At 36.7% G+C, this 14,861-nt stretch overlaps 1 protein-coding gene across 25 annotated transcripts in view; it reads right to left on the bottom strand.

Moving 5' to 3' along the window:
- The window catches only part of Ppfia2 (PTPRF interacting protein alpha 2), a 346,500-nt gene that overhangs the window by 3,232 nt on the left and 328,407 nt on the right, over window positions 1-14,861 (bottom strand). For all 25 annotated transcript variants that reach the window (XM_041668226.1, XM_041668294.1, XM_041668357.1 and 22 more), the window contains 4 exons: window positions 14,230-14,327; window positions 5,668-5,843; window positions 3,781-3,849; window positions 420-579 (listed from right to left, as the gene is read on the bottom strand). In XM_041668226.1, the coding sequence (XP_041524160.1) occupies window positions 420-579; window positions 3,781-3,849; window positions 5,668-5,843; window positions 14,230-14,327 (503 nt within the window). The remainder of the gene's footprint in view (window positions 1-419; window positions 580-3,780; window positions 3,850-5,667; window positions 5,844-14,229; window positions 14,328-14,861) is intronic.

A 14,861-nucleotide genomic window follows, 5' to 3' on the forward strand; every position in this document is an offset into this window, starting at 1 on the left:
TAATTTGAAGGATAAAACATAAAATTTGTATTTCAATGTATAAAAGTGCCAATACAGTGAATTCCCATATTGAGTCGGATTTGATTTCAAATCAAACCCACATTATATGTGGATTATTTATTTTGGCAATAGAAGAGTAAAGAAACACAAATCATGCATACGTTTTTCCTAGACATTAGTGGAACTGTTTTTTGGAGGGCTGTAAATTATTTTTCAAATGTGTATAAAGTCTCATGGATGTATGCATCGCCAGTTTACACATTGTCTTTCTTTTGATAAAAAAGCAAAATGAATTTCAAGCAGAGCAAACCAACTCAAGAAAAGAATCAATTACGAAAGGCTATGCAAAGTTGAAGAATTATTTATCTTTGGCTAAACAAGCTTTTTATGCTATAGGGAGAAGTGTAAAACTACTGTACCATCCGTCGTCATTTTTCTTGACTGCCCAGATGTTGTAGTTAACCTGAACCCAGCTGGTAATGTCTCTGAGGACCCAGGCATCATGCTGATTCCGTGGACTTCACGGGGAGGGAACTGCCTTCGCCAGGTTGAGCCGCGTCTGAAATTCTTGTCATCGTTCTGCCAGGACAGAGTTAGAGTTTGATGGCATGAAAACAAAGAAGCTACAGTCTATACATCTGTGTGCTCAGGGGCAAGTGATAGAGTTTATTTAAATTTAGCCTGTCTAGTACACAGGGGAATGCTATGCTTCAGTTTGAACTCCTTTGTTGGTTCCAGAAGGAGGGAGTAAATATGATAGAAATGTATTTAGATAAAATTTTAATATGATTTCAAATCTAAAGATTGTTACCTTTAAACATCCTTGAAATCACCAAATACTAAAGGTATTTTTAAATCTAAATAGAACATTGGATTTATTTGGTTCCATTTTGCGCTAAAGGATTTTTTAGTATGAGCCAATACTTAATTGCATCAGTTAAGTAGACTGCATTTGAGTCAAATAATCAACAAATATCACTTTTCTGCACACAAAAGCTAGATAGCATACAAAAATCTGTATTTGAGACACACTGGTTAGCATGTGATACAATTAGCTATAATCTTAATAAGAAACGCTAAACACGTGATTTGTTAGATTTTAGGTGATGAGGAATTAACTGGATTTTTTTTTTTTTTTGAAAAATCTTTGCAGCCCGGGCTCCATCCTTTCGATTAGCACACTTGATTTTAAGGTAATACTAAAAGCAAAGGCTAACTCTGGTGGATCAATATTACATGGTAATGCTGCTGTTCCTAGCTATACTCCAGAAGTTGCTGATAAGACCCTATTGCTGAAAGCACCCGATACATGAGCTCTAAAGCATGGTGAGACTAAGCTGGGATTCTTCTAGAAACCTACTGCCAAGTGGCTGGCTTTTATAGTTCTAAAATGTACTGTGTTGATACTGGAAGAGGAAACAATCACCAATCCGTCTTATGCAGTTGTAATCCTTCTGAGTGGCAATGATCACTGGCCTGACAAAACATGCCCCTTGGTTCAATGGTGACACAAACATTATATGAATAACCAACCACTCTCAGGTTGAGTGTAAGGCTGCTCCACAAGATAGGACTAATACCAAGCATCACTGTCAGGGCCAGGAACAGGTGGATATACAGGATATGAGGAACCCACTGATCTTACTCTTCTAAATGGACATAGCATTTAACTGATTCCTAATGACTTGTCCTTCTGCCTATAGATTTACATAACTCTAAAACCTTCTCAGAGATGCCTCTTTGTACAGTAAATAGAGGTTAACCTAGAGACTCCCAACTGGTCATTGTACAGAGAATAAGAAACTATGGGAATGTTAAGCCTTATATGGGACATCCACATCACACCATTTCTTCCAAAGCTCGGGGATCATTGTGGAAGAAAGAGTAGAATGATTCCAAGAGCCAGAGGCGGTGGATGACTACAACAAAGCTCTGCTCTAGGCACATCAGGGAAACCATGAACATGAGTTCACAGTGGGTGCGGTAGTAGGCCAGAGACCTATGCAAGCTCGAGGCAGACCAAATTCCAGCACGGAGAAAGAGGTGATCCTAACATCTCACTCATGGCTTAGGAGCTATTGATAGTCAATAGTTTCTGGGGAAGTGGGAGAGTTAGTGTTCTCTAAGTGTATTGTCTCTGAGAGGTTGAAGGCCAAAATATATGGGTATCACTTATTGGATTATATGTGTTTATAAAAACGAATGAGAACCCAAAATTGGGTATATGACTTGGAGGGGATATTTGGGAAGATTTGGGGGAGGGGTGAATATAATCAAAATAGAGTGTATAAAATTTTCAAAAGAGAAAAAAATGATGTAATTCTAGTCACCAATTTTGGTATGTCTCAACGAAATAATCACTCTCTCTGTATATACAAAGTACCTGTTCAAAAGGCAATGATTTTATTTGAAATAGTAATCAGAAATATAGAATTCAACATTATATGTGTGTATGTGTTTATTTCTAAAAAATGTATAAATCATCCCACATAGGTCTCATTTTCTAAGATCACCATGACTGAAGCTACATAATCACGCATGTAATAAACTGAGTATCTACTCACTGAGGTAGCAGGGAAGAGGGAGGGGGGAATAAATTCATCATTTAGACCAGAATAGGAAGAAGAGTTGATGGTGCATACTGAGAGAGCAGTAGATTGACCAATAAGTAAAATGCTACCAAAAGACAGGGCAATTTGCTGCAGAGGTCTCCACTTTGAGAGGAGTCTTTTTGCTGTTAAGGTGTCTTTGTGTTCAGTCACCTGGCACATGATTTGTACTGTGCAAAGTTTTGAGAGGGCTGTGTAGTCCCAGAAGGTTATCATGAGCTTTTCTGTGTGTAATTTCCAGTTCTGTACTATGCCATGCATATTGGAACCATGCAAGTCAGGGCATTCCTGGTTGATTATAAACAGGTAATGGTCAGAGGGGCAGGGCACAGGGCACTGGGCTGTATCTATGTTGTGTCAGAGATCTGTTCCATGTTCTTCTGGTCTAACTAGTCCCATTCCTTCCACAACACATATGTAATTTACTTCACTATCTCATTTATTTTATTCTGACATATAGAGAAATAAATGACACTACTCATTACAAATTGTTGTGGCTCTATTGGAACAATATAACATATATCCTTTAGCGACAGTCAATTTAACTCCCACTGAAGGTCTATTTGGGAGATAATTTAGATAATTTGCATATTATAAAGGGTTAAAATTCCTATTGTCAATATCTAAATTTTATTTTTATTTGATATTTTTTAGGCTAAGTGATATATACTATATCAAAATGATTTTGTTTTACATTTCCTCAGATATTCAGTGTTCACAGGTGGATGAAGGAAACAATATATTTCAATATAGTATGGGTCTCTGACTTGTATATATTTGGAGAAGCATTATTTAAATTAAATATTGATCAATAACATAAAACCTTATCTTACATTTTAAGGCTGTATGACACCCTTAATTATTATACAACTTAAGGTGTTGCTTTTTTAATTTTTTCTACAATCCTTCCCATGCTCTAACCCTCAAGTTTATGGCCTCTTCTTTATTTTTGACATTACAATATAATTATATTTCTTTCCTTACTACCTCCCAAACTTCCCAAATTGTTATTGTATGTTTCTACATATAATTTGCTCCATCTGTATAATGGTACTTGTTTCTATGTTTTTAGGATTGACCATTTAGAATTGCACAACTGATTGGTGTGCCTTTCTTGGTGGAAGGCTATTGCCAGTTATAAGGGACTTCTGAAAGTGAGGTGACAACTCACTTCATCCAGTCGCCGCTCCGTTCCCAGGGCCAACAGGTTATTGTACTCGCGTTCAAGAATCTGCCTGGCCTGTTGATATCAAATCAAAGTTACTGTCATCAAAGTTAAATTTTATTCAAACAACATAAAGGTTTTATTTATCTGATGATACATTACAAAAAACATTTTAGTAGAGAGATACCCTGGCTTAAATGGCTGCAGTCAAAGAACTCTTTTCAAATACTTATTTTATTCTAATTCAGCATTTTGTGTAAAATTTAAAATGTTAAAAACAAAATCAAGTTGTATTGCACTGGATTTTATCAAGCTTACAATAGGTAATATACAAACTTTATACTTTAGTTTTTTTTCTGTTTTTCATTTTGTTTGTTTTTAACAAAGTCTTATTATGAATAAAAAGGCTAGAAAGACACTATCCCAGGTTGGCTTTGAACCAGTGATCCCTGTGCCTCAATCACCAAAGCGTTGGAATTACAAGCGTGCAGCACATTGCCCAGTTTAAACTTCAAATATGTAAGGATTCTTGTGTTCTAGCTCTTCAAATACTCTTTTTATGGGCTGGGCAGTAGAGGCATTTTAATTTGCGTGGAACTCTGCTAAAACATAGAACTCTCCTTATTTAGGGATCACCAGAACACTCAGTTAAATGTAAGTATGATTAAATAGATAAATAAAAGGGACTGCTTATCAGAGGTCAAATGTCATCAGGACATAGGCATGATATGCAGGCAGAGGGGCTATATCACAGAAATTCCAATTCTCTGCCTTTCCAGTTTTTGAAAAATAATATTTTTATGTTCATTGGTATTTTGTCTATATGTATGTCCATGGGAGGGTGTCAGAAGCCCTGGAATTTGAGTTACAGACATGTGTGAGCCAAAATGTGGGTGCTGGGAATTGACCCTAGGTCAGCTGAAGAACAGCCAGTGCTCTTAACTACCGAGCCATCTCTCCAGCACCTGCTTTTCTAATTTTAAGGTTGTGTTTGGCTTGCAACATTATCTTAAAACTAAAATTTCTGCGAAAGAAATCGTGAATATATTAAAGGAATAAGCCAGGGACACAGAGAGATGTACACACATGTCAGGCACAAGTGGAACTTGAGCTTCTGGACATTGAGTTGGGATTGTGGTTAATGGAGCAGAGAGAACAAGGGCTATGAGAAAGGCTGCTCGGTGGACACCAAGTTAAAGGGTTGCAAGTCATCCATATAACTGGAAGGAAGTATAATATATTTTGAACTAGTAAAGGTAGAAGAAATATCCTAATATCTTTGTGACTGCTTTTATCTCTAGCCCTTGCTGGCTTGGAACTCATTGCATAGACCAGGTTTGCCTCAAGGTGAAGATCTGCCTGGCCATTTTAAAAGTTTTTATCACAACAAAATGAAAATGTCTAAGGAAATATATATTTCTAGCCTAAACAACACTCTGTTCTCTCTCTCTCTCTCTCTCTCTCTCTCTCTCTCTCTCTCTCTCTCTCTCTCTCTCTCTCTCTCTCTCTCTCTCCTCTATCCTCTCCATATATATACATATATATACAAATATATATATATGCACATATATATACATATATATATATACATACACACACATTATACCATTTTTATGTATTTTAATTACTATGAATACAAAGATTAGGAAGACACTATCCCAGGCTGACTTTGAACTAGTGATCCCTATGCCTCAGTCACCAAAGCGTTGGAATTATAAGCATGTAGCACGTTGCCCAGTTTAAACTTCACATATGTAAGGATTCTTGTGTGCTAATTAAGATCGTTTTAGTAAAAACAAAAATAAATTCACAGCCCTATGTTTTCCCAAGAGAAATACTTGTTATTCTATTAATCAAGACCCAGTGAAGTGCGGCACAAAAGGGCTTGCTTGCCTGGGTGTTCTGTGTTGGAATCTGCAACAATAAAGCCAAGCTGCTGTAGTCAAAGTTCTCATCGAGGGCTATAAGTGAGCCATGCACTCCACTCTCCAGAATATTATTTGCATATTCTCGAAGTCCAATCGCTTGTATCCAGCGAATAACTCGATCATTGCTCCACACTAAAACATCTAGGAAAAGAAATGTATCATGTCAAGATACAACCATTTGCATGATGACTCAAGTCCTGGCTGAAAGGAGCAACAGGTATCTGGCAAGTGACATTTGTGCTGATCTCTTTGATCCTGAGAGTTGTTCACTCCTTTCTGTTACATGAAGATGCTGTTCTAATCATCAACCTTTGCTTAACTGAATCTCACAATAATGATATTTCCAGAAGCTTATTATTACTGAAAGGACAACATTCCTATCGCACTGAACGCTGTCTGAAAGTGTTTATTGCTACTTTTATGTCAGGACTCTGGGATCTAGCTGAAGTTGGGTGCTTTTGCCACCAGATGGGGATAGTTATCCGGCCCTCCTTCTTCATACTCCTAGTACCCCCCTTTTTCTTCCCTCTTTCTCTTTTTTTCTCTCTCTTTATCTATATGGACAAATATATCCACACATATACACACACATAATGTGTATATATACATATATACACATACATACATGTATGCATACAAACATGTATACATATAGCAATATACACATATATACATATACACACATATAAAATTATACATGTTGTATTATAGGCACATATGAACATATATCTATATCAACATTCTGGTTCTGGTGCAGTTCTTTATTTGCAGTGTTTTTAACCACCACTTCAATATTGCATATTGCATAATTAGAAGATCCTCATTTTTCTCCTGATGCTATCTGTAAAAGAGAATTATCAGAACTAAAAGAGAGAACCTTGATACTTTGCTATTTTATTATTATTTTGAGTTTTTTTTTTTGAGACAGGCTTTATCTGTGCATCTTTGACTGTCCTGGAACTCATTCTGTAGACCAGGGTGGCTTCGAACTCATTGAGATTCGTCTGCCTCTGCCTTCTTGAGTGCTGTGATTAAGCACTCCGGCCACCCTTGGGTATTAAGTCATTATTTTTCCAGTTATTTACTAATGAAGAACTCAAGCACACATAGACATCATAAGCTGATTTTTCTTTGTTTAAAGCTGGTATCTCAAGAAAGTAAAAAACATTTAACATTAAACCTTCAGAGGAAATGCCATGTGTGCCTGTTTGAGACAAAACTCAGAAAAAAATGTGTCTTATTCATCAATTCTATCATGTCTTTCTGGTGTGGGAGGTCCTTCTGTCTCTGTGTTGCTTTTATTGGTTAATGAATAAAGAATTGCTGTATTCTGGGAGAAAGAGGGCTGAGTCAGACAGAGAGCATGGAGCTGCTGGAGACATGTGCTGCTTGGAACTTTAGCCGGTAAGCCACAGCAATGTGGCCATACACAGATTAATAGAAATAGGTTAAATTAATATGTAAGAGCTAACCTATAAGAAGCTTGAGCTAATGGGCCAAGCAGTGATTTAAATAAAACAGTTTCTGTGTGGTTATTTTGGGTATAAGCTAGCTGGGAGGCCCAGAACCAATGAACAGCCCCTTCCTCCTACATTTTTCCTTTATGAATCAATAGAATGATGCATAGAAACTATAAAATTATATGTAGATCATAATAATTTGTACGAAAAATTAAGGAATTCAAGATTAAATAAGAGAAAAAGGTTTTCTCTACTTGTAGAAAAGAAATCAAAGTATTTGGAGTGCCAAACTAAAAGCAGCGTTTCTGTGAATATTCTTCTTTCTGATAAAATTTATACTTATATATATATGTATATATTTAATATATGTATGCATGTGTAAATATATATGTACCTATATGTATACATAGCTAAAGTTTTGTTTGAAAAACTGCTATTAACATGTTCTACTTTGCTCATTTGCCTTCAGCATGGGTGTCCTCATGCATGGCATTTAAAGAAAACAATGTCATTGTGCCAAGCAGGCACACTACCCCTTCCGTATTGGCTCTTACTAGTACTTATCTGTATACCTACATTACTTCTGATTTTCACTGTTCTTATGTTGTGGTGAGTCCTCCATATACACCATGCCAATGCTATTATTTTTTTCTCTTTTTTCCATTTTTTATTTATTTATTAAAAATTTCCACCTCCTCCCAATTCCCTCCCACTCCCCCCACTCCTTTCCCCCTCCCTCTCCAGTCCTAAGAGCAGTCAGGGTTTCCTGCCCTGTGGGAAGTCCAGGGTCCTTCCCCCTCCTTCCAGGTCTAGGATGGTGAGCATCCAAACAGACTAGGCTCCCACAAGGCCAGTCCATGAAGTAGAATCAAAACTCAGTGCCATTATTCTATACTCCTTAATGTATTTCACATAATAGAAACAGAAGAGTCATTGCCAAACACTTTTTATGAAGCTATAGTTACCCTGATACCAAAACCACACAAGGACTCAACCAAGAAAGAGAATTACAGGCCAATATCACTCATGAACATCGACGCAAAAATTCTCAATAAAATACTGGCAAACCTATTGTAGACTCCGTGACCCACACTGGAGCACTGGACTGAGCTCCCAAGGTCCCAATGAGGAGCAGAAGGAGGGAGAACATGAGCAAAGAAGTTGGGACCACGAGGGATGCACCCACCCACTGAGACAGTGGAGCTGATCTATTGAGAGCTCACCAAGACCACCTGGACTGTGACTGAAAAAGCATGGGATAAAACTGGACCCTCTGAACATGGCGAACAATGAGGGCTGATGAGACGCAAAGGACAATGGCACGGGGGTTTGATCCTACGTAATGTTCTGGCTTTGTGGGAGCCTAGCCAGTTTGGATGTTCACCTTCCTAGATATGGACGGAGGGGGAGGTCCTAGGTCTTACCATAGGGCAGAAAACCCTGACTGCTCTTTGGACTGGAGAGGGAGGGGGAAAGAGTGGGGGAGAGGGAGAAGGGTGGGAGGAGGGGGCGTAGGGTGGGAGGAGGGGGAGGGAAATAGGAGGCTGGGAGGAGGTGGAAACTTGTTTTTTTTTTTCTCCTTTTCTCAATTAAAAAAAAAAGAATTCTAGCAATAAAAAAAAAAATACTGGCAAACCGAATCCAAGAACACATTAGAAAAATTATCCATTATGATCAAGTAGGCTTCATTCCAGAGATGTAGGGCTGGTTCAACATACACAAATTTATTTTATTTCTGTTTGAAATTCATTAGTTACCATATCTCTATTCCATATTTTTATTCAGAATATTCAACTTAAATCTACCATCTTTATGCCTGTTTTAGCTTTCATTTTTCCTTACCTTTTTAACATTACATATTTTTTTATAATTTTATACTAATTTCCTATTACAGTTCTATTTTATATTATTCTTCCACAAGTCATACTTAAAACTTAAACTATACAATTTGACTCCTGAAAGACTTCTGTATCTTGGCCCTTTTATTATTTTATTGATAACACAAAGATCTTCAAATCATTTAATTTACTTAGCCCCACCAAAGTCATTGTAGCATTTCAGTTTTTATTTGTTGCATTCTGTGAAAATCTAAGCTCCCTAGACATTATTACCGCAGGAGTAATAATAATTGTACAAATATATTCTTTGGGTATGTATGCACACTGCAATTTATCTTCTCCTCATAGTTTTTCTTCTATCTAAATTTGTGATTCTATTATTTATTTCCCATTTCAACTTGTTCTCAGTTTCTGTTTTCCTGAAAATGTATTAATTCTGCCTGTTCTATTAGTGGACCTGTAGATTCCTAACTATTGATTATCTCTACTGGGTAGGTGTGGGCAGGTCACACCCTCAGTTTGCTAACTTTTACTAAATGCATGATTTTTTAGACCATTTTTCAAAATGATAAGAAATATCCATTTTTCAACTTCACAATGTGTAGATGCAAATATGTACATAAACATGCTTTTTCATGCTTGGTCGTCTAAGATATATTAATTTGTTTCTGTAAATATATATCAGGCAAAATCTCCATCATGCATGCAGTTAAGAATAAGTAAATAAAACAATGCATTTATGGCATTGAGACCAATAAACTCTTAACTGTAACTTTTCCATTTAGGGACAGCCTCATAGAAACTGTAATATTATAAATATCTTTCATAGCAAAACTATACCCTGGCATTTATGCTTAATAAGAATTCTCTAGATCCAAACAGCAAATGGCTGACGATCAACGTCAGCTGTTTCTTGGCAACAAGTTAAAAGTTAGTACATTCTTGTCAGAAACATGCTTTCTAAGGTCAAGGTTAATTAGTACTTCTAGTTAATTAACACTTCCCATAATAACAGAGGCGTCTAGTCCGAGTTGAGAGCTGGGCCTCTAAATGCCATCAGATCAATTGTGGGAAGCAGGGGCTACTTATGATCTCACTGGCAGGCACTCATATGTGATTGTTTGTAATCACAGTGAATCAGAGCAGCTTCCTCTCAAGGCTACAGTCTAAGCAACAACTGCCAAATAATAATAGAGCATTTGCTACTAGGCCAAATGTGCAATTCTCCTCCTTTAGATCAATCTAAGTGGGGCCAGCCATAATGCAATCTAGTTGGAAAACATACTTCAGAGAGAACATGAGAAAGTGGTATCCCACGGACAAAATCTACTCACGAAACAAGCATCTTTTGTTAGGTCATACCCACATTCACTTCTGGCATCTGCCCTTGGTCCATTAGTTCCCAAATTTTAATTCAGCTGTAGAATGATACACTTAAAACAACCTACAATTTCTTGGAGTCCAAAACTAAAGAAAAAGCATCAGAGAACTTGGTTTTTTTTTCTTTTTCTTTTTCTTTTCTTTTTTTTTTTTTTTTTTGGTTTTTCGAGACAGGGTTTCTCTGTAGCTTTAGTGCCTGTCCTGGAACTAGCTCTTGTAGACCAGGCTGGCCTCGAACTCACAGAGATCTGCCTGTCCCTGACTCCCAAGTGCTGGGATTAAAGGCGTGCGCCACCACCGCCCGGCTAGAGAACTTGTTTTTGACAAAGAAAGAAAAATACACTCTTGCTTCTTGGTAGCAAGCTAAATGAAGTGGTGGAAAAAAAACCCATTGTGTATACAAACTGATGAACTGATGATGTATTGAAAAAACTTTCAAATATTCATCTTCACAAGCATTCAAGTGGAGCTTTCTAGAAGTTATTTAGCATTCAGAATTGCTCGAGATAAATGTTCTGAAGTGGAGACAAATGAATAAGGGAAGCCTGACCCAGGGAATATCAAATAACAGCATCAGAGTTAAATTTTAATAGGAGATGAGAGGGGTATGTAAAACATGCCATTTTCTTATGTAAAATAAGCCACAAAGGAAGTGAAGATGAAACAGAGTTGTACCAGTTCTGAACAGGTAATGTGGCCTAGACCCAAACAATCCCACTCAATGTTTTGAAACGCTTGCCAGTGTCAGGCCATGGGTCATGAGAAATGGGACTATAACTGATAAATAATTTCTTCTCTGTGCTGAATAGCTTTGTGTCAATTTGACAAAACCTAATGTCATCTGGGAGGAAGTAACCCAAATTAAGAAATTGCCTCCACCCTAGTATATGAGCTAGCTTGTTGGAGCCCATTTCCTAAGGTGGGATGCCATGATCAGTCTTAATGCAGGTGGGAGGGACTTGATCCTGTCCCAACTTAACAGGACAGCCTTTGTTGACTCCCTATGGAAACCCTTACCTGGTAGGAGGAGTAGATGGGAGGTGGACTGGGGGGTGAGAGGTGGTGGGAGGAGGGGTGGTGGGAGAACTGTAGTTGGAATGTAAAAGGAAATTAAAGAAATAAGTGGTTAAAAATACCTCCATAAGATCAGGTTATAGGCAGACCTGTAAGGCATTTTCTTTATTAATGATTGATGTAGGAGGTCCCACACTATGGCAGGTGGGGCTACCCCTGGGCTGGTGGTCCTGGGTTCTTTAAGAAAGCAGACTTAGCAAAACAAGGGAAGCAAGCCAGTGAGTAGTACCCTCCATGGCCTTGACATCAGCACCTGCTGCAATGTTCCTGCCCTGTTTGAGTTCCTGTCCTGACTTCTTTCAATGATGAACAGTGTGATATGGATGTTATATGACAAATAACTCTTTCCTCCCCAACTTCCTGTTTGGGCATGGTGTTTCATCACTGCAATAGAAACCCCAACGAAGATAATATTTAAAAATTTCCTCAAAAACATTTAAACACATTTTAAAAGGATTTTCCTACTTTAAAAAATATAAGAGATTAAGAAAATTTACAAAGACAAAACAAACAAACAAACAGAAAAACCTGAGGCTTCTGGATGCTTGTATTTGTATACAGAGACTACACTTTCTTTCATTTCCCGGTGACCCCAACCAGAATAATCACACAAAAACTATATTATTACTACACTGTTTTGGCAAAGGCTCAGGAATATTCCTAACTAGTTCTTACATCTTAAATTAACACATTTTTTATTAATCTATGTATTATCATGAGGCTGTGGCCTACTGGTAATATTCTGGCATCTTTCTCTTTCAGCATTTACATGGCATCTCTTTGATTCTGCTTACTCTCTATATATATTCCTCTCTTTAGATTTCCCATCCGGATTTACTCTGCTAAGACATTTGAAACAACTTTATTCATCAACAAATAGAAACAACTTCTATACAGAAGAACATCCCACATCATATATTTTATGTCCAAATTGATTTTATTTAATCAATTAAAAAGATCTAATGGTCTCTAACAAGGGAAAGCATAGTGTATTTGCTTTTGAAATTATGTTTTCTCCTCTATATTAAGGTGAACAGGTATTTTGCTTTTTTTTCTGTTCTCGATGCTTGTGATGTCATATAGGATATGATATATGCTAATGAGATAGTATAGTGAAGTTAACATAGAAATCTTAAGAGGAAATTTTTGAGGGGTCCTTAGGTTAGCAGTGGTTACTTTCTTTGGAAGGGGGTAGAGTGGACTTCTTGCTCATTCTCATAAGGGAGTTGTTGTAGCACAAATAATAAAAACCCAGAGACAGATATTGGGGTTCACCCTGAAGATCAGAAAAGCAAAGCAGTCGGTCACTAGAGAGATTTTTACCTCTACCAAGGCTCAGAGAAAGAAAGGGGTAAACCTATCCTCAGAGTGACTGCAGACTGCAATGTTGTCCACCAAACCTCAGACTGTAGACTGAGAACCTGAGCTCCTGTCTCCTTCCATCTTATAGTACTCTCTTATGCTGGGATTAAACGTGTGCACCACTACTGCCTGACCTCTATGGCTAGCTAGTGTGATTGCTTTGAACTCTTATCTCCAGGCAAACTTTATTTATTAAAACACAAAATGTCATTATAGGTTGTTATAAATGACTAAATCGGCTAAGAACTAGAATCTTATCTGGCAAGGTAATTGTTTATAACCCCTGTTGCTTCCTGAATTGTTAGCCACTGTGAGGTTATGAGGGCAAGAAAGATTCGCACAAAAGTCTGTGCCATGCTGTGTGGATTTTTAGCCTCACAAACTTGGAGATACATCTCTTCTTTAGAAACTTATGTTGATATTTTGTTATAATAACTCAAAACTGAAAATAGCATGGTTAATTATTAAGTATATTCCGTTTCAGATATATTTGCAGCACAGATGGTCTTTGTGCACAGAATGATTACAACAGCTAGTCTCGTATCATAACAACATCCTGAATTAAAATTATTAATGGACTGGTAACTTTCAGAGAGAAAATATTTTATAGAACTTCCACACAAATTCCCATATAATTTTTATATTTATATAAATTTTCTGAAAACCAAGATGAAATCTACTTCCAACCACTTTTCTTTAACAATTGGAAAGAGCTAATGGTCTTGAACAAATGAAAATCTATTATACTTGTTTTTAAAATCATGTTTTCTCCTGTGTATTAAGGTAAACAGGTAAATTGTTATGGATTTAGTGTCCCACAGATTTTCTTATGTTGAGTTCTTTTTTCTTAATGAAATAATATATGCTGTATAAAAAACATACCAATTTTTTGTGTTATAGTGACAACATTCTTCTAAAAGTTTAACAAAAAGTTCTACAGAGCCCCTTTTTTGTTTGTTTGATTTTTAGTTGTTGTTGTTTTATTGGATTTTTTTTTTGTTTTGATTTTTTTTGACACAGGGTTTCAAGACAGCTTTGGAGCCTGTCTTGGCACTTGCTCTGTAGACCAGGAGGCCTCAAATTCACAGAGATCTCCCTGCCCCTGCCTCCCGAGTGCTGGGATTAAAGGCATGTGCCACCCCCACCTGGCCCAGAGTGCTACTTTTAACGTGGGCAGAGAACATATATTTAGAGAGATAAATCTACTTCTAGGAAGACAAGAGTGTATCCTCAAAATGATTTGGCAATTTCTTTTTCCATGTTATAATTAGGGACGAGACAATAATGACACTTGGGACAAAAAGTGTAATACAGTCTGATAATGGATGTATTATATACATTATTTTAGGTTTAAGATTAGAGGTATAAATGTCCATAGGAAAGACATTTGTTACTAAATGAGGATGTGTTTACCTTTTATTTCATGTTGGCTTGCTTCTCGTCTTCTCTCTAATTCTTTTCTATCATAATTCAATCTTTTCAAGCACATAATTCCATATTGTAAACTTGTTCTATTTTAGAAAAGAGAAAACACATTAAATTGCATCAGCAGATGAAGAATATTCTGTTAATGATCTACATTACTGGTTAGAAGAGCCCATTTATCAGTTACATACACAATAGCACCCTTAAATTGGGTAGAATTAAATTTTTAATTATATCAAGAATAAACTGTTTCTAAAACACAGAAAATATTTAAAGAATAAGATATTCATAATTTTGAAATTAATTAGACATAGTTATCCATAGTTCCATACATATCCATATGTATACACACATAATTATATAGATAGTTGTGCACCTGTCTTCAATTTAACATTTTCTATAGTACATTTTAACAAATTAGTCTTCTAGTCCTTCAGGAAAAAAACTAATGTCTCTCTTTAGAGACAGAAACAACTTTATAGACAACCAATGATTCCTTGGCTGATAAAAAAAAAAAATGAGTGAATTAAGGCAGAGTACAGGATATGGACAAATCGCAAAGCGCACTAGGAAAGACCAGCGAGTCAAAAAAGAACAAGCCTACTGAGTCTACTGAGACT

This window comes from Microtus oregoni, unplaced genomic scaffold (assembly GCF_018167655.1).
Source record: "Microtus oregoni isolate MIOR12 unplaced genomic scaffold, Mior012 000001F_ref0000356, whole genome shotgun sequence".
Classification (NCBI taxonomy): Eukaryota; Metazoa; Chordata; class Mammalia; order Rodentia; family Cricetidae; genus Microtus; species Microtus oregoni.